The sequence below is a fragment of the Phyllostomus discolor genome, chromosome 1, assembly GCF_004126475.2.
Source record: "Phyllostomus discolor isolate MPI-MPIP mPhyDis1 chromosome 1, mPhyDis1.pri.v3, whole genome shotgun sequence".
Taxonomy (NCBI): Eukaryota; Metazoa; Chordata; class Mammalia; order Chiroptera; family Phyllostomidae; genus Phyllostomus; species Phyllostomus discolor.
Genome location: NC_040903.2, coordinates 153,868,390 through 153,892,281, shown reverse-complemented (window position 1 = coordinate 153,892,281; position 23,892 = coordinate 153,868,390). Strand labels below are relative to the sequence as shown.

At 46.3% G+C, this 23,892-nt stretch overlaps 2 protein-coding genes, 2 long non-coding RNA genes and 1 pseudogene across 8 annotated transcripts in view; 3 read left to right on the top strand and 2 right to left on the bottom strand.

The window, feature by feature from the left end:
* LOC118501878 overlaps positions 1-12,010 on the bottom strand; it is a 25,806-nt gene extending 13,796 nt beyond the window's left edge. Inside the window, exon 1 of the long non-coding RNA XR_004904540.1 lies at positions 11,943-12,010. This is a non-coding gene — a long non-coding RNA (uncharacterized LOC118501878). The remainder of the gene's footprint in view (positions 1-11,942) is intronic.
* On the top strand, positions 7,164-23,892 carry LOC118501881. Of its 2 annotated transcripts, XR_004904548.1 has the most exons (3): positions 7,164-7,181; positions 21,446-22,651; positions 22,932-23,892. It is a non-coding gene; the product is annotated as an uncharacterized LOC118501881 (long non-coding RNA). The 2 variants fall into 2 exon arrangements; XR_004904546.1 differs by having other exon boundaries at positions 21,446-23,892.
* Positions 10,370-11,954, top strand: LOC114493027 (annotated as a pseudogene).
* On the top strand, positions 14,335-17,793 carry SRP14 (signal recognition particle 14). Of its 2 annotated transcripts, XM_036031647.1 has the most exons (6): positions 14,335-14,433; positions 14,577-14,649; positions 15,164-15,276; positions 16,638-16,670; positions 17,262-17,296; positions 17,400-17,793. In XM_036031647.1, the coding sequence occupies exons 1-6, from the start codon at positions 14,410-14,412 to the stop codon at positions 17,416-17,418; spliced, it is 297 nt and encodes a 98-aa protein (XP_035887540.1). In that variant the 5' UTR covers positions 14,335-14,409; the 3' UTR covers positions 17,419-17,793. The 2 variants fall into 2 exon arrangements, with proteins under 2 accessions (XP_035887540.1, XP_028362273.1); XM_028506472.2 differs by lacking the exon at positions 17,262-17,296 and having other exon boundaries at positions 14,343-14,433.
* EIF2AK4 (eukaryotic translation initiation factor 2 alpha kinase 4) overlaps positions 17,563-23,892 on the bottom strand; it is a 103,070-nt gene continuing 96,740 nt past the window's right edge. For all 3 annotated transcript variants that reach the window (XM_036031644.1, XM_028505948.2, XM_036031645.1), the window contains 5 exons: positions 22,958-23,055; positions 22,132-22,200; positions 21,608-21,652; positions 19,511-19,629; positions 17,563-18,464 (listed from right to left, as the gene is read on the bottom strand). In XM_036031644.1, the coding sequence (XP_035887537.1) occupies positions 18,407-18,464; positions 19,511-19,629; positions 21,608-21,652; positions 22,132-22,200; positions 22,958-23,055 (389 nt within the window). In that variant the 3' untranslated portion in view covers positions 17,563-18,406. The remainder of the gene's footprint in view (positions 18,465-19,510; positions 19,630-21,607; positions 21,653-22,131; positions 22,201-22,957; positions 23,056-23,892) is intronic.

Below are 23,892 nucleotides of genomic sequence, written 5' to 3'. Positions count from 1 at the left end.
TAACAGAAGTGGAAGGCTACATTGGAGTGAGGAAGGCTGCTGGTCTGGCTGAGCACCCCTTGAAGATGAAGCCTCTACTGCAGGCCTCTCCACCTCTCTTCCTCCTCTGCGTGCCATGAGAGGCGGTGTCTTGGGATGGGCAAGGGTGGGAGGTGGGTTCTGGATCTGCATCTCCCAGCACCATTGGCCTTGATGGCAATTACAGAGTTTTGGCATGTCCTCTGTTGTGATTGCCAGTGCTCACTCAGGCCAACAAGCACACTCTCTTGTGCATGTTCGCTTGTGTGTACACACACACATACACACACACACACACACACACACACGGGAGCATGCCAAGCCCGTGTCTGCATGCTCTAGGCTGCAGCTGAGAAGCAGCACACATAAGCTTGGTCTGGCCTGTTCTTCCTTTCCCTTAGCTTTTTGCCAGCATTGGTCTTGGCAGTGCACAGTCCTTTGGACTGAGAGCCAGTGGAGCCCGGCATGTTCCCCCCTCCCATTTACTCCCACCCTCCCTTTCACTCCATACACTCCACCCAGTACTGCAGCTGCCTCCAAAAGCCTAGGGTTGGGGCTTCTTTTTAAACAGCTCAGGGTCTATTTCACCTAAACCACATGGGTAATCTGGTGGGAGGCTCGGCCTCTCTCTCACCCCACTGGAAGATGAGCAGGTCCTAGACCCACAGGAGCTAAACTGGGCTCCTCTTCTCAGGGGCTGCTGGGGCCTGGGAGGCAAATGCGGAGGGTTTCAGAAAGTGGACCAGAAGGCATTTAGGAAGCCCACAGCTTTCTGCCATATCACTGCCCACAGGGAACTGGTCTGAACTGCCTGGCCTAGATCTGACCTCAGAAAAAGACTGGCTCCTGTGATATTTGGAACTCCACCTTCCCTGCCTCTTCCAGTCCCACCCCTCTCCAAACCTCTCCCTGGGTCCTAAAAAGACAGAATTTAAATGGTTGCATCAGCTTTAGCTCTAACTGCCGCATGAAAGGCTAGGTCCCAGCTGGAGGAACGTTAGGGAGCACCTTAAGTGAGGAGGAGTGTTGGGAGGGCTAGGATCTTTCCTGCCTGGCTCACCACACACGGCTCTCTGCTCTCACGCAGGCCCGCAGGCCCGTTCTCCCAATTCACTCCACACTGGGATCAGGGGCTGTGACTAGGAATGAACTCAAACTCGGGAAGGATTCTAGCTCTTCACCAAGTGTTGGGGAATCTTCTACCATAAAGTTATCTCCTTGTGGTATTCTCATATCTCGTTATCATGGGGATCTGAGGAAACAAAACCCATCTCAGGTCCTACATTGAATCTAATTTCATTTGATCTAGACCTCAGTCAGTTGCTCATCTTCATTTTTCTCCCAGCTACCCCAGCCCCTGAGAGTTACTTCAGCAACCCCTAAGCCACCTCAGAGCATCGGATTCTTACATTTTTAAAGTGGAAGGCACACTCGAGTGCATCAGTTCCAACTCCCCACGTTACAGAAGTGGAGCCTGAATTCCACCAGTGGGCAATGACTTGTCCAAGGGCACACAGCTTTGTTTTTTTAAGATATTTATTTATTTTTAGACAGAAGGGAAGGGAGGGAGAAAGAAGGGGAAAAAATATCAATGTGTGGTTGCCTCTCATGCATACCCTACTGGGGACCTGGCCTGCAACCCAGGCATGTACCCTGACTGGGAATCGAACCAGAAACCCTTTGGTTTGCAGGTCAGCTCTCAACCCACTGAGCCACACCAGCCAGGGCCTCACAGCTTTTTAGGGACATAATTAAGACTAGAACACAGGGCTTTGACTTCCAGTTCAGTGCTGTTTCCACAAAGCCGTACCACTTAGCATCCCCACACTGTTCAGAGTTTGGGACCTGGGGATGAGGTCTTCTTCCCTGATTGATTGGTTTTAGAGAGAGGAGGAAGCATTCATCTGTTGATTCTTGTATGTGCCTGACAGGGATTGAACCCGTGACCATGGTGTATTGGGATGATACTGAAAACAACTGAGCAACCGGCCAGGGCCTGGGGATGAGGTCTTCATGAAGAATCAGTCCCTGCTGTGCTCCTCCCCCCACCCTCCAGGCTATCGTTTTGTGCTTCATTGCCTCAGTAAACTGCAGCAGAGCTCGGAGTGGGAGGAGGCAGGGGGTGAGGGGAGCTGCTGAGCCTTGTCATGGCTCTGCTGGGCTCCCTGCCTGGGCTGATGGGGGGCTTGTCCAAACCGACCTGGGGAGCAGGTGTGGGCCCTTTGTCCCCAGAGCTTCTCGAAGAACAGTTTGTTCTGCAGGGGTTGCAGCAGGGGTAGAAGGAGAGTGACAGACACGGTCACAGCCCTGGAGTCTGCTGCAGCTGCTTCCTGTTGTCAGAGGGTTCCTCCACAGAGGGGCTGAGCTCCCTGACACCCCCTTTCTAGGTTTCCACGTGGTCACCTGCCTCAGCAGGCCAGCGACTTCCCATGGACACAGAGGAAGACCATATTAAGGAGTGAGAGCTGAGGAAGGCTAGGCACATTCCCAGCCTCACTGCTGTGCAAACAGGGTCCTGTCCTCTGAACGTGCATGTTTGTTACTGCTTCGCCTTTTCTTCCCTGCCTGGGAGACCTTGCCTACTGTCTCTGCAGAGCTGCATCTCCCCATCCTTGGGGCCCCTTCAGCCTTGTCCTCGGTGACGTACCCTCTCCCCCCAGTCCTGCACTCAGCCCCAGGATTGTCCGGCATGAGAGCGTGGGCCCCAGTCTCACACTGGCTTGTTTTGTGGTTTGACATTTCACCTGGGTTTGTTTTGTCTCCTCTTGAAGACTTAAAGACAGGAAAATTTGGGTTTCTAACCACTGCCTCCTACTTAAAAGACGATCCTTACCGAGCTGAGCTCAGAACTGACCCTATTGTAAGGCATAATAAATCCTGGCTGAACATCCCAATGTCTCTGTCTTGGTTCCTGCCTGAATTTCAGTCATGCCAGTCTGGGGCATGATGGGAGGAGGAGATGACGCCTGGGGCTTCCCTCTGCAGCATTTTTTGCCTGGAGGTCAGCCTCATTACAGGAAGCTGACAAAGGCCTTACCCCTCTCCAAGCTTGCTCCCAGGTCACCTCTGACTAATAGAGAGAGTGCTGCAGGCTAGTCTGAATGGATCACCTCTTGTCCTACAAAGGGTTCTGGGAGTGTGAGTGCTTGCCAGTGGATGGCAAGGAAAAGGGAAGGAGGGTGGGCACCTGCAAGGCTTTCCCCACGTCCACTCCAGCCCACCACTCCCAGAGTACCCACAATGGGGGCTCCCTAGCCTTGGTCTCCCTTGCACAGCCCAAATCTCAGGTAGGGCCTAGCTCATTCTCCCTAGGGGGTCTGAAAGGGGCTAGGGTAGGGGTGGAGTGAGCAGTAACCCGAGACTCTCAGCCCAGTGCTCTTCCCTGCATTGTGAAACGGCCTTGGATGAGGGCCAAGCAGGAAGCTGCCTCTTGTAGCCTCTCATGTGAGTCCTGGTGCCTAGGGGGTGAGGATGGACCTTAGGCACTTTCCTTCCCAAGGGAGGGCTGAGGCTGACTAGAGCCCACCTGCTAGAAGACAGCCTGAGCTGCCTTTGGCGAATCATGAGGGGCCCATGCTTTACCTTCTGCCCTCTGTTTCAGTTCTGTGGGGCTTTCTGAGAGGTGCGAAGGGCAGTGGACACGCATAGGCCTGGGGCTCAGGGCTGTCAGCCTCTGCTCTGCCATTACCAAGCTTCGTGATCTCAGGCAAGTCGCTTTGTCTCTTGGGTCTCACTTGGTTTGCTTACTTGTCAGTGACCAGACGGTAAAGGGTTGATCTAGAAAGATCTTAGAGACTTCTTGCAGCTTGATACTGTGACTCACTGAAGTCAGTGATTTGTAGATGTTACTACCAGGGCTGGGCTCTGATCTGATGGGGAATGTGCTCACTGCGTCTGTCGAGGTTCTCTACACCACTCTGCATCTGCCGTCTCAGCGCGGTGGAGTAGGTTTTCTCGGACAATCAAGGACGGATGATGACAGAGGCCAAGAGCCGAACAACATGCTACTTTTGGGAGTTAGGACACCTGGGTAATTTGTACAGAAACTCTGGCCATATAATTTCCTGTCCTTGACTTCCCGGCAGGAAATTTCAAATTTTGGGACCCCCCCTATCATCGTGAATAAAGAGGCCCCTCCTCCCACTCACCACCCATGGAAGTGGGGGAAGGAGGAAGGCAGGAAGAGGACAGAGTTCTTTTTTCGGCGGGGGGGGGGGGGCGGGGGAGGGAAGACAAAGTTCTTCATGCCCCAGACCTCCAGCCCTGCTCAGACTGTTTGAGCAATAACCACACCTGGATTTCTTGGTCTCAGTTTCCCGTCATACAATGTGGGGTATGGTGACCCTCCTCTTCCCCAGGTTTGGTAAGGAAGGAAATCACCACAGGGGCGAACCTGTTACAGATAACATGCGTTTTGTGAGAGCCACCGCCAGATTCTGTACACAGTTGACCTTCTAGGCACGTGAGGCCCGGGCCATCCATGGGGCACAGTCCATGGGACACTGGGTGCTCCTTTGAATCTCCCCAAAGCCTTCAGAGTCTTCCCTCTGTTTAACATTGCCCGAGTTGCCTCCCAAAATGGAGTGTGTGTGACACATGTAACCGTTTGTCACGGACATGTTAGCATGCTGTAGCTCCCAGATGGGCTGCCTCTGAGCAGCTCGCTGAGGTTAGAGAGAGACCGGGGTTTGGTGGGGGTGGAGGGGAGGGGGTTTTGGAGGTTGGAATATTTGTGCTCAAGGCACTGCTTGAGTAGGAGGGGAAAATAGCAATGACACCGGGCTTTCTACCACGCTTTCTCGCTCACAACAACCCCAAAGCAGTGTGAGGAAGACACTCGTGTTTTACAGCTGAGGAAACGGAGGCTCATAGGGATTAAAGAAGTGACTTCCCTTCAGAGAATCCCAGGACTGAGGATGCAGGAGGCAGGATTTTGCCTGGGTGGTGGTGGACAGGGGCTTGGGGTGTGCATCCACACCAAGCAGGGAGAGGCAGATGAAAGGTGGAGACTGGACCCCCAGGTTCTTCTGCCCTCCGCAGGTCTGGCCTCCTTTCTGACTTCTCGCCGTCTCCTGCCTGCTTCCTGCCACTTCTGTGGACGTGTGAAAGTCCCTGACACCGGCCTGAGCTTCCCTCAGGCTGTGCTCGTCTGCTGTCCTTTTCCAGCACAGAGACAGTGCGCATGGTGGTTGTCTCTGAAGTCAGTGGGCCCAGGTTCAAATCTCTACTTCACTGCTTACTAATTTTGTGACCCGAGGCACGTTGTCATTTCAGCTCCGGTGCCTCAGTGTCTGTGGTCAGAAAATGGACATAAACAATACCTCACAGAACTAGTATGGCGGCTCAAGACAGACTACATTTAAAGCACTTACAAGTGAGGCTGGCGCTTAGTAAATTCTCAATAAATACAAGCGAGTTTTTAGTATTTGAGAATAAATTAGTCACTTCTCTAGCACAGATTTTAGTCAGCTTCTTGTAGCCCGGCAGAACACCTGACACGGGTGGATGCTCGTCCAGTCCTCTTTCAATGACTGAATGAATGATGATGTATCCGTTACCCAGAAACTTCTAGCCGCTGCCGAAGTGGCTTTGAGAAATAACGATCACGATCTCAGTTACTGCTATGGTTTAAGGTAGTGGGACAAAAGACCGGGGAAGACTGGGGTTGCCCCCGGCTGTGCTGGTTCGGCGAGATCAGGGCGTCCCCTGCCGGTCTCAAGGAGCGCTGCAGGCAGGGCTGCGTCGGGCTCTCCCGCCGCTGAGAAGCCCGTCTGGAGGGTAGGCACGGTGGCATTGCCTACTTCCCCTATCTTGCCGTGAGCGAGGGGAAGGCCAGTGCTAACCACTGACACTCGTGAGCTCCGGAAACTTCCCTAGGGCCCCCAGAAGGGCCCAGGGGCAGAGAAGCAGTAGCTCTCAGAATTTTGGAAGTGGAATTAACCTTAGCAATCTACTCTAAGTCTTCAATATAATGGTGAAAAATAAAAGAAATATCTATTTGGTGCTTATTGTGAGCCCTTTACATATATTATCTCAATGAAACCTGGAAACAACCCTTTGGGGTAGGTACCATGCAGAGGAAACTGCAGACAAGTACCTGGCTCAAGGTCCCTCACAAAATCAGAGACCAGTGGCAAACCCAGGCCCCAGACTCCCTGATCAGTGCTCTCCGCTGTCTCTCCAGGGCACTGGGGCGGGCACCTAAACCTGGGAGTTCATCCCAGGGAGTGGGGGCAGGGGCTGAAGTCCCTGGAGCCCTGATTTTCCCAAGAAGACACAGAGTGTACACTTGTTGATTGACTGACTGATGGAAAGAATAAAGGAATTTGTAGTTTGAAGTGCCCAAGTGGATTCCGTTTAAAGAGTTTGTTGCCGTGGCTACAGGGAGGTTATGCTCTCACTGTGGGCACCCAGATGCCCAGGACAAACCCTCAATTCCCTCTAGCCCCCTCTCTGGCCTTCTCTAGGATGCTGCCACCAGAGCTTACCACTTCCCGCAGACTCAGGAGGTCTCCGACCTCAGACCTCGCTCCCGCCACCCTGAGCTCAACCCTGCCAGTGCCATTGCCTGCTAGGCCTCAATGACACCCTCCTTCCTTCCTTCATTCTGAGCTGACACTGAAAGTCTGCACCCTGGGGCTACAATGAGGCTGTTCAGAACCTGCGGTGCCCCTCAGAGTGAAACTGGAAGCAAGCACACTATCTGGCAAGGTGGGCACTAATCTAAGCTTGTCGTCATGGTGACCTGTTTATGTAGATTGAATCCACCTTGACAAATAGAAAAGGGAACAGCCAACTGCAATCTAATAAAGATCAGGGTATATTAGGGACCAGGGTATAATAAAGCATATCTTACCCCTCCGCACAACACAGTGAGGTGAGCACTTGAATTATGTCCCCATTTTACATATGAGGAAATTGAGAGACAGAAGGATTTACTGTGGTTTTCAGACTATAAGACGCACCCCGCCCACCCCCACCCCCCCCGCCCATTTGAGAGGAATAATGGTTGTTAATGCTGCTGTTGAGTTCCGTTTACATTTACACTGGTGAAATATCATGTTATTTATGTTATTAAATATTTTACCACATTTTTTGCTTCAAAAATTTTTTCCCTATTTTCCTCTAAAACCAGGGTGTGTCTTATGGTCCAAAAAATATGGGTAAGTAAATTTGGAATTAAAAAATTAGCAGGTGTTTCCAATGAAAAACCACGCACTGTTTAGAGCATACCTTTCAGTGCCATTTTCATTGCCTTTGAGCTAGTTTGCAAGGATCTATGAATATGCAAATATTCTGTTCACTCTTCCTCTCTTGTGGGAAATTCAGTTTTGCTTCTATTTACAAATTCATTTTAATACCGCTAATCTATAAATGGTCTATTTTTTATTTACCTTGAATGAATTGTAACATCTCCCAGGTTTCCTCATTAATAATAAGGTAAATAGATCTTAATTATGTATAAGAGTTATTTCACTTTTTAAAAAGTGACCTTTTAATACAGGCCATGTAATTCCCCTCCTGTCACTTAGATGAGAAGTGCCCTTTGGATTCAAACCCAGACAGCCGGGATGATGTAGCATCAGTGTTTGTTCTGCAGTCTAGGCCCTGCAAGGCTTAACTGCATTTGAGTAACCACAGCTGTAAGTTAATCAACCCACACCTGAATAAGACCTTTGACCCTAATTCAAACCCTAGTCCTAATTAAAACCTAATGAATTCAATCGTGCTCTGAGGAAAGGGCATGTGCGCCACAGCATTCTGGAGAGATCTTAGATCTTAGAAGCAGGACAATTCTGCAGGCCCTTAGATGCCAGGCCACTGAGGACCTGAGGAGTGCGGGGTGCTCTGTCCCAGGTCTTCCTGCAGCAGCCCGGCACTTGGGGAGGCAGCTAAAGCTGGTCCAGCAGACGCAGGTGTTCTGTGCTGAGGGGTTCCACGTTGCTCTCCTCCGTGCTGCCTAGGGCTTTGCTGAAGGCCCTGGGAAGTGGGAGGGATTGGGGAGAATTTGGGAGACATTTTCATTTCCCAGTTCTCTTAGGGTGAATGAGGGAGTAGGGGCCACCTTTCTGCTTCACATATTTCTCTGATTTAAGGGTCAAAAGCCACCAACCTAACTGCAAGGAACGATTTGGGGAGCTCGACAACATTAAATTTTAATCATGCCTTATTATTTTTAAAATTTATTTTTAGAGAGAGGGGAAGGCAAGGAGAGAGGGAGAGAAACATCAATGTATGGTTGCCTCTCGAGCACCCCTCCCCACACTGGGGACATGACTTAACTCACAACCCAGGCATGTGCCCTGACTGGGAGTCGAACCGGCAACTCGGGTTCACAGGCCAATGCTCAATCCACTAAGCCACACAAGCCAGGGCTAACCATGTCTTATTGACAAAGACTCTCAGTCCCATTGTTTATTGATTGACTTTATTCCTGACTGATCATTAATCTATTTTTCCTCGGTGGGGAATTTATTTTCAGATCTCTATTTTTATAAGTTGATTGGCTTCATTATTGCTTTATTCATTATTTTTAATTTTTTAAATATGAACATTTAAATTTAGTCACATTTTGTTTCATGGTACTTTTTTTTTTAAGATTTTACTTATTTATTTTTAGAGAGAGAGGAAGGGAGGGAGAAAGAGAGGGAGAGAAACATCAATGTGTGGCTGCTTCTCGCATGACCGCCACTAGGGACCCGGACCGAAACTCAGGCATGTGCCCCAACTGGGAACTGAACCCACGATCTCTTGGTTTACAGGTCGGTGCTCAATCCACTGAGCCACACCAGCCAGGGTGTCATAGTACTTATTTTTATGATTCTTTTTATTTATGGCAAATGATACTGGTTTTTCTTTTATGATAATTATATTAAATAAACCTGTTTTAAGTACAAAGTGAGTCAACTTTAATACAGATGGTATTATGGTAGCAAAAATCAAGAAGGTGGCATCCAGCCTTGGCTGGCGTAGCTCAGTGGATTGAACGCGGACTGCGGACCAAAGTGTCGCAGGTTCAATTCCCAGTCAGGGTACATGCCTGGGTTGCAGGCCATGACCCCCAGCAACTGCACATTGATGTTTCTCTCTCTCTCTCTCTTTCTCCCTCCCTTCCCTCTCTAAGAAATAAATAAATAAAATCTTAAAAAAAAAAAGAAGGTGGCATCCAAATGACAGAAGGGGGCTGGTCCATAAACAATAACACTGTTTATTGCTGTTACTGAGTATTCACCATGTGCCAGCTCCAGTGCTATGGTGTCCACAGCAGCACCATCCAGTGGAATCTGACGATGGAAATACTCTGTCTCTGCACCTTCCAAGATGTACATGGTTTCTGAATCTTTGAAATGTGATTAGTGAGACTAAGGAACTGAAGTTTTGCTTTTATTTAATTTTAATTAAACTTAAGTATTCATACTTCCCATGTTAGAGCAAGCCTAAGGGTCTCAATGATAGTATTTTATAAAATCTTTATAACATCTATGAAGTATTATTGTCATTTTGCTGATAAAGAGATTTAGACTTTCAGAGGTTACCTAAGGTCACATAATTCATATGTAGCAGAGGTGGGATCAGAATGTGGATTATTTGACTTCAGAACAGGTGCTCTCAATCACTTCCCAAAGAAAAATAGAGCCCAAAGAATACTGTCAGTAGATGAATTGTACTGGGCCAAGTATGATGCTAAAACTAGCACACTTGGCTAGTTCTATTACGGGAGTGGTGTATCCTGTCATGGATGGCCTTGAGATGTCACGTAGGGGTCAGCATAGCTGTTAATTCTTGAAGAGAATTGAGGTGTTACTGAGACTATGGCCAACACTGAGACATCTCCAACTGAGGGCTCATCCCGATGAAGTCCCCAATAAGTCCTGGCCCCAGGCTCTGTTCTCTTCTCTGGCAGGCCATTTCCTTTTCCCTGGTGTCCCTTAACCAGCCCCATGGCTCCAAAGGACACTGCTCAATGTTCGAGGACTCACAGAAGCTTGGAGTGCAATGGTCGTCATATAGGCCAACCCTTAGATCACACAAGCACTGCAACTGGTTCCACTTAAGTTCATGACCACAAATGTCAAGTGGGCTCAGATGTTCTCTGGCAATCTGGTAATGTATCTCGAATATACATGCTTTCTGGTGACTGTGCACACTCAGCACCCTCTGCCCAGTCCTTTTCCTAGGCTGATGACCTTCTGTAGCAGACTCATGCTGGCTCTTTGTTCCCCAGGACCTGAACCTGTCTGTAACCCACTGTGTGGTTCCTGGTAAAAGGCAAAGAAAATAAAAGGGTCAGAGGGGTCAGTCTCTCACCCGTCCGCAGGAACTGGATTCAAGAATATATGACCTAGGGGTGGCCAGTCTGGGACTCCCAACAAGGACTCCAGCTTCTTAACTAGAGACACCAAAGCTCAGGGCTCTTTAGAGGTTATTCCCCGTGGTGGACATTGCAGAGGGGTCTGGCAGCCCCAGAGGAGGGGTTTCACCAGACTGTTCCTGTCTGTGTTAGTCCCGTGGCACATGAAGATGACTCTCCGATTTTTATTTATGTTTACTGAGTCACTGAGCTCCAAACTTGTACATTCAGCTGTTTGCTTGATAGTTCCACTTAGATACATAACAGGCATCTCAAGTGTTACTGGAGTAAACAAAAACTTTTCATCTTTTCACAAAATTTCTTACTTCTTGGCGGAGCTGAGGACAGGAGCCCGGAGTGTCTGAGCAGCACCCTCAGCCTCCTCTCCTCACCGCACCTCACCCCCACGGTCTACCTGCCCTACTGCCTGCTTGTCCCCCAGAACATTTTCCATCATGGCCACCTAGGCAAGTTCCACATGAATGACGGCATCAAGAGAGTGCACATGTCCCTGCCTGAGGGTGATGAAGTCCAGGCTGTGTATATCTGGATCGATGGTACTGAAGGAGGACTTCATGCCATGTCAGGCCAGGACCCTGGACGGTGAGCCCGACTGCAGAGAAGTGTTGACCAAGGGCACTTTTGATGGCTTTAATACTTTACAGTATGAAGGCTCCAACAGTGACATGGATCTTGTCTCTGCTGCCATGTTTTGGGAACCTTTCTACTAGGACCTCAATAAGATGGTGTTCTGTGAAGCTTCCAAGTACAACTGAAAACCTGTAGAGACCAATTGAAGGAATGTCTGTAAACAGATAATGGATATCCTTTTGGTTGGTCTTCCAATGACTTCCCTGATCCCCAAGGTTTATACTACTGTGGCCTGGGAGCACACAGAGCCTATGGCAAATGTATGGTGGAGGCTCACTACTGAGGCTGCTTATACACCATCATCAAGACTGTGGGGAAAATGCCAAGTTCATGCCTGCCCACTGGCAATTCCTGAGAGGAACCTGTGAAGGAACAGATGTGATCTGGGTATCATCTCTGGGTTGCTTATTTCATTTTGGTCTTGCACAGAGTGTGTGAACACTTTGGAGTGATAGCAACCTTTGATCCCAAGCCTATTCCTGGGAACCAGAATGGTGCAGGCTGCCATACCAACTTCAGCACCAAGGCCGTGTGAGAGAACGGTTTGCAGAACATAGTCTGTCAAGAGGCTGAGCAAGCGGCACCAGCACCACATCTGACCGAGCCTATGATCCCAAGGCGGGCTGGAACAAATGCTCGGGGCCTAACTGGATTCAATGAAACCTCTGACAATTTTCCTTCTGGCATGGCCAACTCTAACACTGGCATCACATTCCCTGGGCTGTCAGCCAGGAGAAGGGTTACTTTAAAGACTGGTACCCCTCTGCCAACTGTGACCCCTATGGGGTGACAGAAGTCCTCATCTGCATGTATCTTCTCAATGACACTGGCGATGAGCCCTTCCAGTACAGAAACTAAGTAGACGGGGCTTGCAGCCATCAAACCCCTTCTAATTAAGTCTTTATCCCCCTCCCACTCTCACCCCCTCTCAATTGTCATAACAGCTATAACTCAAAGGGTGGGATATCAAGGTCTTTTTTTATTCCTCATGAAAAGAGAAACAACCTTTTTACATCCTAAATATTTCTTTTGTTTTAAAGATTTTGTTTATTTATTTATTTATTTTTAGACAGAGGGGAAGGGAGGGGAAAATAGAGGGAGAGAAACATCAATGTGTGGTTGCCTCTCACGTGCCTCCTGCTAGGGACCTGGCCTGCAACCCAGACATGTGCTCTGACTGGGAATTGAACTGGCGACCCTTTGGTTCACAGCCCAAGCTCAATCCACTGAGCTACACCAGCCAGGGCCCTAAATATTTCTTATCTTAGCCAAAGGCACCACCACCCACCCAGTTGCTTCAATCAAAACCTTAGGCGACATCCCTGATTTCTCTTTTCCTCCTAATGTTCACAACCAATGGGATGTGAGTCCTGTTGACTCTACCTTCAAAGAACAGTGTCTTCATTTAATGTTGTCAATAGATTCTGCGACTTTAAGCAAAATGACCTATAATGAAAACAGTTTTAGCACTGGATAATTTATACAAACAAGAGTTAAGTTTCTAGGGCATGGCATCAACTTTATAATGAAATAAGATTGAAGAAGTCTGACTATACGTGTACTAGCACCTAAACTTTTGCAATAACTTCTGTAGTAGGCACCCCCTGTCCAAGATGTCTATGTCCTAATACCTGAAACTTGTGAATTTGTTACCTTAACGTGTTTAGGAGATTTTGAAAATGTATTAAATTAAGGATCTTGAAATAGGAAGATTATTCTGGACTCTCCAGGTGGGCCCGGTGTAACCATCAGGCCCTTATAAGAGGGAGGTGGGAGAATCAGAGTCAGGAGCGGACATGATAATGGAACCAAGAGGTTCTAATGATGTGAGGAAGGGGCCACAAGTCAGGGAATATGGGTGACTTCTACAAGGGCAAGGAGACCTCTTTTCCTCTGAGATTCCAGCTAGAACACAGTCCTACAGAAACACTGACTTTAGATATCTGACCTCCAGATCTGTAAAAGAATAAACTTATGTGTTTTTTAATCCTCCCCCGAGGATATATTTACTGACTTTAGAGAGAGAGTGAGGGAGGGAGGGAGAAGCGGGGGAGGAAGAGGAGAAACATGCATGTGAGAAACACGGGTCGGCTGCCCCCTCTGTGCACCCGGCCTGATGGTGTCAAACCCACAACCTTTTGGTGGATGGGATGATGTTCCAACAAACAGAGCCACCGGCCACGGCTCATGTTGTTTTAAGCCACTAAGTTTGTGGTGAAGAAAGCTAATGCAGTCATTAATGGTCTCCCAGTTTCCTGCTTTGCCTCTCTACAAGGCATTCTCCACACCACAGACAGGCAGAGCTTTTAAAAAAGATCGTCACTATCTAGTTTAAAGCTTAACGAGAATCCAAACTTACCATGGCCATAGGCCCTATGTGACTCCCTCTCCAAGCTGTCCATGCTCCTTCACTCCTCCTTGCTGGTGCCCTCTCCACTCCCACCCCCAACCCCCAGCCTTGTGGAAACAGGACAGCCTGTTTCCCTTTTGGGACCTTTGTTCTAGCCATTCATTCCCTGCTGTCCGTCCCCATTCAGATCAAAGTTTTCTGACCTAAACTAGTTTCCTTGCTACTGTCATTTTTATCACCCTGTTTACTTGTCTTCACAGTACTCATTATCTGGAGCTATACTTCTTACTTTGTTTTGTTGTTTATTTCACTTCTTTAATCCAAGTTCCAGGAAACCAGGAATGTAGCTTGCCTTGCATTCTGCTGTATATTACAACACAGGCTAAGAAGCTCTCAGTAAAAGGCCATTGCACGATAGAATGCTTGACTTTACAGAGGACCTAGGGATCAAGTAGGCTACTGGCATAGCAGGGTCTCAAACAGCGACCGGCCTCTCACTGAATTCAGAGGTAACACTGAGATTGGATTCCGGTCCCTCTTACTAGAGGCCCTTCAGCCTGGTCAGAGAAGGGGGAGAATTCAGAGACTATGAGAATTTATAATAACGATGATAAAAATAGTAACATTTAATGCCTGGACTTTCTATGTGCCAGGTACTGTTCGAGGTATTTATCGTTGCCTCATGTACGCACTTAAACCACAACCCAGGCTCGCGCTGAGAGGGAATCCAACCTGCAACCTTTTACTTTGCGGGAGTACGCCCAACCAAGTGAGCCACACCAGCCAAAGTCAGACTGAGGCGAGTTCTGATGGGTGAAATCCCCGACAGCTAAAAGCCGTTAGGATCGGGGCATTCACGGGACCAGACGGGACGACCCAGAGCGCAGGCGCAGGGCAGGAGAGGCGGGGAGGAGCGAAGGTAGGTTTGAAGGAATAGAGTTGATGTCTAAAAACGGAAGTCCCACCTCCAGCCCGACCGGAACTTCCGGCTCCGATTGCTTGGGTCTTAGGTTGACGGGGTGGGGCCGGCGGAGTCAGGATGGTTCTGCTGGAGAGCGAGCAGGTATGGTCAGAGTTGGCACGCCGAGGCAGGGGTGTAGTTCCGGGTTTAGTTCGGGACCCTTGTTTTCCTTGGTGGGTGGGATTGGGACCTGGCGCGGCGGGGGTTTGGGGCTGCCTAACGGGGCCGGATTTGTTGTGTTTCAGTTCCTGACGGAGCTAACCAGGCTCTTTCAGAAGTGCCGATTGTCGGGCAGTGTGTTCATCACCCTGAAGAAGTGTAAGCAGCTGTGGACTCGGCAAGGCCGGAAGGAAGCTGGGAGGCCGAGCGATGCCCCAGCTTGGGTGCCCAGAGTCTGGGAACCCGGAGCTGAGTCTGCGGCGCCTCCCCGCCTTCCCTTACTTTTCTCCACCTTGTACTGGGCACAATCAGGGCTGAGGGACCGAAGAACGTTAGGGGCTGTGGCGGGTGCTGCCCCTAGCACTTAACTGTTGAACACGGTTCCGCTTAACGTCGGCCCCAGTGTGTCATGGCTCTGCCCCTTGTCAAGGATCCCAAACCTTTATTAGTGGGATTTAATCTGCTTTGATATTACAGTATTCCTGTCGTGGAAGTAGCAAGTAGTTTCCCAAATTTTGGCCAAACTGTCGACACTGGTGGATGAGGTGCTTAACAGAACTAGAGTAGTGCAGGTGGATTAGGTGTCCTGTTTTTTTCCTTCCCTAATTATTAACATTTGAACTACTCATTAACAACGTCTGTGGCTGTGTTCATCAGGATGTTTTTCATGCAGATGATGGCCGAACTAAACCCATCCCGAGGAAAGGTTCTGTGGAGGGCTTTGAGCCCTCAGACAACAAGTGTCTGTTAAGAGCTACTGATGGGAAAAAGAAGATCAGCACAGTGGTGAGTTGGGTTCCTAACACTATGGTTTTTGAGTTTAAACAAACACTAATTTAGCACGTGGCATATCCGAACCGTGTTTTGTTTTTGTCTTAAATAAAGGCTACTTATTGTGTAGCTCCCCAGATGTTTTGGGATCAGGGCTCTTTAAAAAAATTATTATTATTACCTTAGTAGTAGAAAACTCAAGAGTGAAATTAAGTCAACCACTTGTTCTAAGTTTTTTTTTTTTGGAAATAAAATTTGCATATTGGTCCTTACTCTTAGTAGAACTGTAAGGAACAGTTGGCATAAGTATATAATTACTTACACCCTTAGTCTCCTGTGCTGGGCCTTACATGAACAATTTCTTGTCACCAGATGATGCCTTTAAGTTAATTATTCCTTTTCTTTGTGGTCCATGTAGTAAACACGTGGCTATATGTAGGCTTGATACTTGTGAGAATATAAATTTAGTCAAGAGCTCTAGTATTCCCTTTCAAGGTGGAGGTGGAATATGGCAAAGCAAGAGATTCCCTGAATTCCAAATGAATACAGGCTTATCTCTTTTTATTGCACATTGCTTTATCATGCTGCCAGGTGTTGAGTTTCTAATAAACTGAAGGCAAGACTCTCCACTAGGGAAAAGGTGGTAACTTGCTTTATTGTGCTACTCGCTTTACTGCATGGTCTTAAACCAAACTCACCAATGTTTCTGAGGTGTGGCTGTGCTACTTCATTCTGCTGGGCAGAGGTGGAATGCCCTCCAGCCACATCAGTATAGGATGTTCGTGAGATAGAAGATCGTAACTAGTTGATGCCTCCCTTTACCAGTTTTCTGGAGAGGACATTTACAGTCAAGTTTAAGTGGTTTTTAAAAATACAGTTGGGTATCATGAAATACAGAAACCTAAGGAGTTTTTAGAGGTAGAATTGCTTGTCATGGTAGCTTGCATTTTGCTTAAATAGGCCTGAGTTAATGGAAGGAGGCTTAGAGTAAGATGCAGAGGGAATAGTTTAAATATATCTTGCATAAAAGATTGGTACTTGGTCCTCTGACACCTCTCAGAACCCCGGGAAGAAAAAGTCAGTGCCTTGTGTGAATGGGATTCCAGTGGAGGTGAGCAGCGTGCCCACTCCTGCCTCTTCCCCATCTTCGTACAACTCTCATGTGGGAAAGAGTCCAGAGCTACTCTGCTTGTTCCCCAGGCAGAGGAAAGTGCAGTAGAAAAATACCTTAGTGTATCATGATCCTGAAGTTGGGAAGAAATATTTTAACGATTGGGATATTGTTTTTGTGAAGCTTTTGAGTTACTGTCTAAGGTGAGGCAGGGGATTCCTATATGGATACTTGGGGTGACCTTCTTTCCCCTCTCCCTTTACAGGTGAGCTCCAAAGAAGTGAATAAGTTTCAGATGGTGAGTTTCTGCTGTTCCCTATGTTCCCTTTCCCAGGGCAAGTGTCAGCATAATGTCGAACACTGGGTTAAAATTGATATTTAGGTTCACTGCTCTCCTGTGATGTTTTACCAGTAGTTTATGAGCGTATAGCTGCCAGGCTATGAACTTTACTTTCGACACTGGTACTGTCTTCCTTTCTAGTTTTTGTTTTTAAGATTTTATTTATTTTTAGACAGAGGGGAAGGGAGGAAGAGAGGGAGAGAAACATCAATGTGTGGTTGCTTCTTGCACGCCCCGCACTGGGGACCCGGCCCATAACCCAGGCATGTGCCCTGACTGGGAATCAAACAGGTTACCTTTTCTTCCCAGTCCGCAGGCCGGCGCTCAGTTCATTGAGCCACATCAGCCAGGGCTGTTCCTTTTTAGTTTTCATAAGCTAGATTTTGCCATCTTAGGCTTCAGATATGCTCTACCTATAGTAAAGTTGAATAAGAAGTTGCCCACATTTACTCACTTGTGCTTAAAAAGAAACGTGCAACTCACTGCGAGTGAATGTTGCAGACAATGCTCTAATGTGAAAGTATTTCCTCATACACCATTTTCCTTCAGGTACACGAGTCCCATGATACTATCTGCTTTATCAGGTAGACTCTGATTTTTGGCAACACTAAATCCATTATGGAACTGGGGCAGCTGTTCCACCAATTTGCACCTCTTCCCACTAAGGTTGTGCTCTGTATCTTTTAGGCTTATTCAAACCTGTTGAGAGCTAACATGGATGGGCTGAAGAAGAGGGACAAAAAGAGCAAGAGTAAGAAGAGCAAAGCAGCACAGTGAAGAGTACGATTCCCTGTTTTCACCAACTTACCACTGAATTGCTATTTTTCCTCTGGTTTTTACTTTTGGCCACAAAGCTAGGTTTCTGATTCCCCTGCGTTAACTGTTTTCATGTGAGATTAGGGTCATTCGGATGGAAGAAGAGCTGTGATGTTTACAGGGTGGCTGTGAGAAGCCACTTTATTTTTGGCCTGGCTGACTGGTCTGTGTTGCAGAGCTGTGTACCCCTGGGTTATGTTTAAAGTCTCTGCAGCCACCTGTATGAAGAGCAATGTATCATTAAACCTGCCTATTTATCAGCATAGACTATCTTTTATTTATTCCTTTCCCCTCCCCATGGTGGTAGTTTCTAACAATAATTACTGATTCTGGAATGATAATGATTACGAGCAGGCTTTTACCCCATCTTCTAGGTTATTGGAGTTAAAACCGGAAAATTTCATTAGAAGTTGTGTTAGCTCATGGGTATTCTTCCCAACTGGTTATAAAATTTTATCATCATAGTACCTTTAGTAAATTTGCATGAGTTTTCATAGTCAAATGAGAGTTTGCCTAAGCACCTTCGGATAAACATATTACAAAATTAAGGATAAAGATTGTAAGTTGATGATATTTGATTGTGCCCTTCAGTTTGGACATTTTCATGTGTTCAGTAGGGCTAACGTAAGAAGAACAAGGCTGTTTTTTTCCTCTCCTAACTCTACAAAACCTTTAGTGTCAAAACATTTGCAATTAAAAAGCAGCAAATATATGAAAGCATTTATTATACTCAAAAAGATAAATTTATATATGTATATAACACATGAAAAACAAAGCTCCACTTTGTGAAACATCTTCTAAGAATGTAATGTTACAATGAATGTACAACATTTTATAGTGTAAGCTCCTGTCTGCACGATGCAATGACTCCTTCAGGATCAGAATAAGATTCTGTAGTAGTCATCTCTGTAGCTGTACAGGAACAGCACAGACACCCTGCAAAAGAAAGGAAAAGGCAGGGTCAGTATAACGGGTGAAGAACAAGGTTAATGAAGAATTATTTTCAGAGTAAAAGAGATGGAAGGCTAGGCACTGAAGCATTACACAAGTTTCACAAGGGCTGTGAACTGGCTAGGGTCTGTAGCAAAGGTCCCAGAGGGGGCCACCCGCCGTTGCCTTTAGGAGAGGATCACAGGAACAAGTGGCCTCGGACATGAGGACAAAGCAAGACTGTCACAGCTGTTTTTGAATATTTAAACATTTCTAGGAGTTACCTGGGTGATTAATAATGGGGACAGTTTTCCCTGGGGCCTGTTTTGTTACTGACAAGATTGGCTGTGACACAGTTCTGAGGAAGATTAAGTGGTTACCACTGCAGTTCTAATATAACAGCTTATCAGCAGGACAGTATGAGGGGGGGACTCAAAGAACATTTATTTATAAAAACTGTGTATTACATGTTTAAACTTCAGTCACCTTCAAAGTACTCTCCATTTGATGCAATACACCTACTGCGACTTTTCCACTGCTCAGTTTTGCACTCATTGATTTTGATGCCTGTTAGTGCTTCTGGGGTTTTTTGTTTCACCTTGTCTACACTGGCAGAACATTTCCCCTTGAGGACATTTTTCATCCAGGGAAACAAAAACTCACTTGGGGCGAGATTGGGTGAATAGGGAGGGTGAGGTATGGGGGTCATGATGTTTTTGGTCAAAAACTGCTGAATATCACTCCGTGTGGGCAGGTGAGCTTGTGAATCACCCATAATGAAATGGGCAAATGTACTAACAGAGTCTTCAAAAAAAAATCTTCACTGAAGCCGAGCACAGCCTCTCACACCACCACCAGCTGGTACACTGATACAGATGGGTTCCCAGAACACTCAGTCACCTGGCAGGGGAAGCCTGTACCACAAGGAGCCCGTCTCCAGAAGATAATTCTGGGGTTTTTTGGGGTTCCCCCCTTGTATACTATGTCACTTTAAAATCCTTCCTTAAGTTTTAATCCATTTTGAAATCTGTGATGCCTAAGTGATAACTTACTTTTTTTCTACTTTGATGTTATAAATTTCATCACAGACCAATTTCAGGTATCTTTGCTTTGGCAAGCGTGACAGCAGCTGCTTCACGGTTGTGTCAAATGCCTGTTCATCAGCATCCCACTAGGAAAAAAACAGATCAGGCTTAACAACAGGTACTAGGGTTTACTAACTGGCTTGTTTTTGGGTCAGTAATGAAAGGCTAATTCCATTCCCCACTTTATAGTGAAGAAATCATTCTAGGGGGAGACACTAGGACTGGTGGGGCAACTGATGGGGTTCCTCCTTTGAAACAACAGTTTTCTTTACAATAGACTACCTTATTAGATCCTGGTTAACAATATTGCAGCCACACTGTGCTGATGTGACTTTAGACCAGTTATTTCTACCTATTGTTTACTTTGTGTAAAATGAACATACCACCTCTGATGTGCATCCATTTGAATGGTTCATAAAGCAATACAATGTCAGTATAGTGGTATTTACAAGACAACACAGAAAATGCAGTATGAAATGTTACTTCTGGGACAAGGTTCACTTTTCATCTGATTTAATCTGTGACTAAACACTCTGGATAGACAAAGTGTTCTTTGAAGTGACATGTTGCAAAAATCACCTATAGCTAAGATTAAGCTATTAAGCAGTCTTTAAATTTTAAAAAATATTTTATTTATTTTTAGATGGAGGGGAAGGGTGGGAGACGGAGAGAAACATCAATGTGTAGTTGCCTCTCATGCACCCCCTACTGGGGACCTGGCCCACAACCCAGGCACGTGCCCTAGACCAGGAATTGAGCCAGTGATCCTTTGGTTCCCAGGCCTGCACTCAATCTACTGAGTCACACCAGCCAGCGCACTTTTTTTTTTTTTAAAGCTTTTATGTACTTATTTTTGGAGAGAGGGGGAGGGATAGAGAAAGAGAGGGAGAGAAACATCAATGTGTGGTTGCCTCTCATGTGCCCTCCACTGGGGACCTGGCCTGAAACCCAGGCATGTGGCCTGACTGGGAATCAAATAGTTACTAAGCATTCTTAATAGCAAATGTTTAACTATTCACATTTTTAAAAGTTCTTATTTGGTTACTTAATAATTGGGGTATGTACCTGTAAAAAACAAACAAAATATGACAAATTAACTTACTTTTTACAAAAAGATCTTCCATATAACATAAATGAGCTTTCCTAGTTGGAATGAAGGTTTGCAACAGCAGAGCATGTACAGTTGTTTTTTTTTCTTTATTTTGGAGAGAAGCATCAATGTGTGTTTGCCTCTCCCATTCCCCCTACTGGGGATCTGGCCTGCAACCCAGGCATGTGCCCTGACTGGGAATTGAACTGGCAACCCTTTGGTTCGCAGGCTAGTGTTCAATCCACTGAGTCACACTAGCCAGGGCAGAGCATGTACAATTTTTAAGAACCTATATGCTACTACATTGCCTAGGTTCAAATCCTGGTTCTGCTACTTAGTAGGTGGTTGACTTTGTGTAAGATATTTAACCTTTCTACTTTTGTTTTCTGTAAAATGGGGATAATAACAACAGTACCTCTCTCTTAAGGTTGTTTTGATTAAATTACTTTAATAATTATGAAATGCTTAGGACAAGGCCTGCCCGAGCCTGACACTGAATAAAAGCACTAGGTATTTGTTAAATAATCTCTGAAATTTAAAAGACAGTTACTAGAAAAGTATGATTCCTTCAATCTGATTTAGTAATATACCTAATTTTTTGGACTGTAAGATGCACCAGACCAAAGACACACCTAGGTTTTAGAGGAGGAAAATAGGAAAAAAAAATTTGAAGTGAAAAATGTGGTAAAATATTTAATAACATAAATAACATAGGCCGCCCCCACCCCCCAGCAAGCCAGGTAAGTTACATTTGGACTATAAGATGCACCCCCTTTCCCTTCTAAATTTTTTGGGGAAAGTGTGTCTTATAGTCTGAAAACTATATGTCACATGAAGGAACAATGTTACCAAATTTCTGGAACTGCCATTAGAAATACCTAATATTACTGAGAAAATAATGCCATTTTCAGTTTTCTTTTGACAGAGCCTTGGGACTTTAAAAGCCATAATGCAGAAGAGTTCATTTTGCTTACCTCCAATGATAAAAACTGTAAGATTGTTTCTTTGGGGAGATCCACCTGTTAGTACATAAAAATGCATGTCACCTGACAGGGAACCCACAGTGGCACATAATGACTTATGGTGATGTCATCACTTCGAGGGAGCAACATGATCAGGGCTGGCAGAGTCTGGGGAGCCACTGTGTGAGCCATGAAGCAGACTCAGTGGACTGTGCACGGACAAGGGCTCAGCCCCGGTGAACCGACACTCCTCGTTCCCAAACCACACGCGCTCCAAAGGCCTCAAACGTTTAAAAAGTGATTTGTTTTCACTCCCCCCTCATCTTGCACAGGAAGACAGTAAGAGAAACAAACATAAAACCTTCAATTTTCTCCCCAGTTCTTTACAGATTTAAATTCGATGTGGTTCCCATCAGTGGTAATAGGCTTGCACCCCAATGTGGCTGACACTGGGTGAAAAAGCCCTGACCTCTGAGGGAGCTACTTTGACAGTCTGGGCGGAAGCCATCCTCAAAGTGTTAAAGAAAGCAACTTACAGCCAAAATTTCAATTTCACTGCTTTTCTGATGTAAGTTGGCAAGGGACGTCTGAAGTCGGGTCTGTACCTAACAAGAAATCATGTCGGAATTCAGAACCTGTCAGATCAAGCCATTGTTCTTGTCATTTTATCTTCTATCCCAGGAAATAATCACAGATGACAAACCAAAGCCTAGAAGGGATCCCAAATATTATCCTAGGAATTGCTCTTAATGCACCTCAGAAAGATGTATGTGTATCCTATTATGATCTCAGGGGCAATGAGATTTCATAGTTTATCCTTATACTTTGTTTAATAATCCACGTAGTTGCTTATTTCTGTATAATGTTCAGATGACGCCCAGGAAAGGCCCAGAGCAGTGGCCCTGCGCCAGGAAGCAGGGAGATTTCCGTGCCAGGTGAGATTTGGGAAAAGGGAAGGCGACAGCAGTGAAAACACGGGACTGAAATATGGTAGAAAGCTGTGAAAAATAAGTTGCCACGAAAATCCTGAGACACGGCAGAGCTTACAAAAATGAGGTAATCTGATCTTTCGTATCTCAAATTACGTTTCTGAAAAATGGCCACTCTCCAGCACTCCCCTCTTCCCAGGCGAGGCTGGCGTCCACCGTGCTCATCGGCTCCGTCCCTCTCGCTCGCACGCCTAACCTTGCCTCCCAGCCTGTCTCAGTCCTTGAGGGACCACCTCCGTGAGGCAGACACTGATCTCTGTCTCTCCCATGTGCCTGCAGTACACTACTAACGCTCACGTTAAATACATTTAATTCCAGTTTTCTTCCGCCTTTGTGGCTCACATCAGAAAGCCTGGGAAACTCTGCCGCGTACCTGAGTTTCATACCGCCGCCTAGTGCTGGCTGACAGCTTCTCCGGGGCCACCACGCTCACAGTGGGAACAACTGCTGTGCCGTGGATTTCAAACAGACCTGGAACAGAGAGAGTTTCAGAATCCATGGCCTTATGTGGTCCTATGTTCTATAACACACCACAGAAATGATGGGGATGTAACAGAACCCACTCTGGGGTGGCTCTATGGACTAGATTATGTCTGGGCCTTGTTTCCTCTCTCTGCAACTGCCCACACTTGCCCAGGGAGAACCCAGGACCCCAGCACCCAGCAGTTTTATGCTTCTGTCAAGACCAACAGCCTTCTCTGCTCAGGTGGGACTGGGAGCTGAGAAAAGCATAGGGAGGCAACACAAATCACCAAAACCTCATGAACCTTAGAAAAAAATCAAACATTATCTCTGAAACTCTAGGACTTCCTGTAAACCCTCAAAGCATTTGAAACCTGAAGGTGCCAGAGAGTCAGTGCTAACAGAAGTGAACCAAAAAGACCTAATTCTGCTAAGAACCAAATATATCTTCTCGTGGACGTAATTTGGGCATTTCATTTTCAGTACGATCATGTGATGAAGGTGAAGGCATAACTAGCGCCATTGTTCCCGCTTGGCTTTCGTGAAAATAAAATGTATATAGTGTCTTTCTTCAAGGGATTTCAAAATACTTTTCTTCAATCCTCTGAGTGGGGGAAACTTCCAGCAATATGGCCCTCATTTAATTAATCTATACCATAAACTATGTTGAAGTACTTATTGAATTTTGAACTGACTGAACTACTTATGAAAATAAGACAGTAAAACAAAGAAGATCAGGATCAGAAGTCAAATGCTCAGTTGTAATTTTCTCATTTTCTAGGATGTGAGTTTCAAAACATGGATAAATTTCATTTGGTACAGTTAATTGTATATATATATTATTTT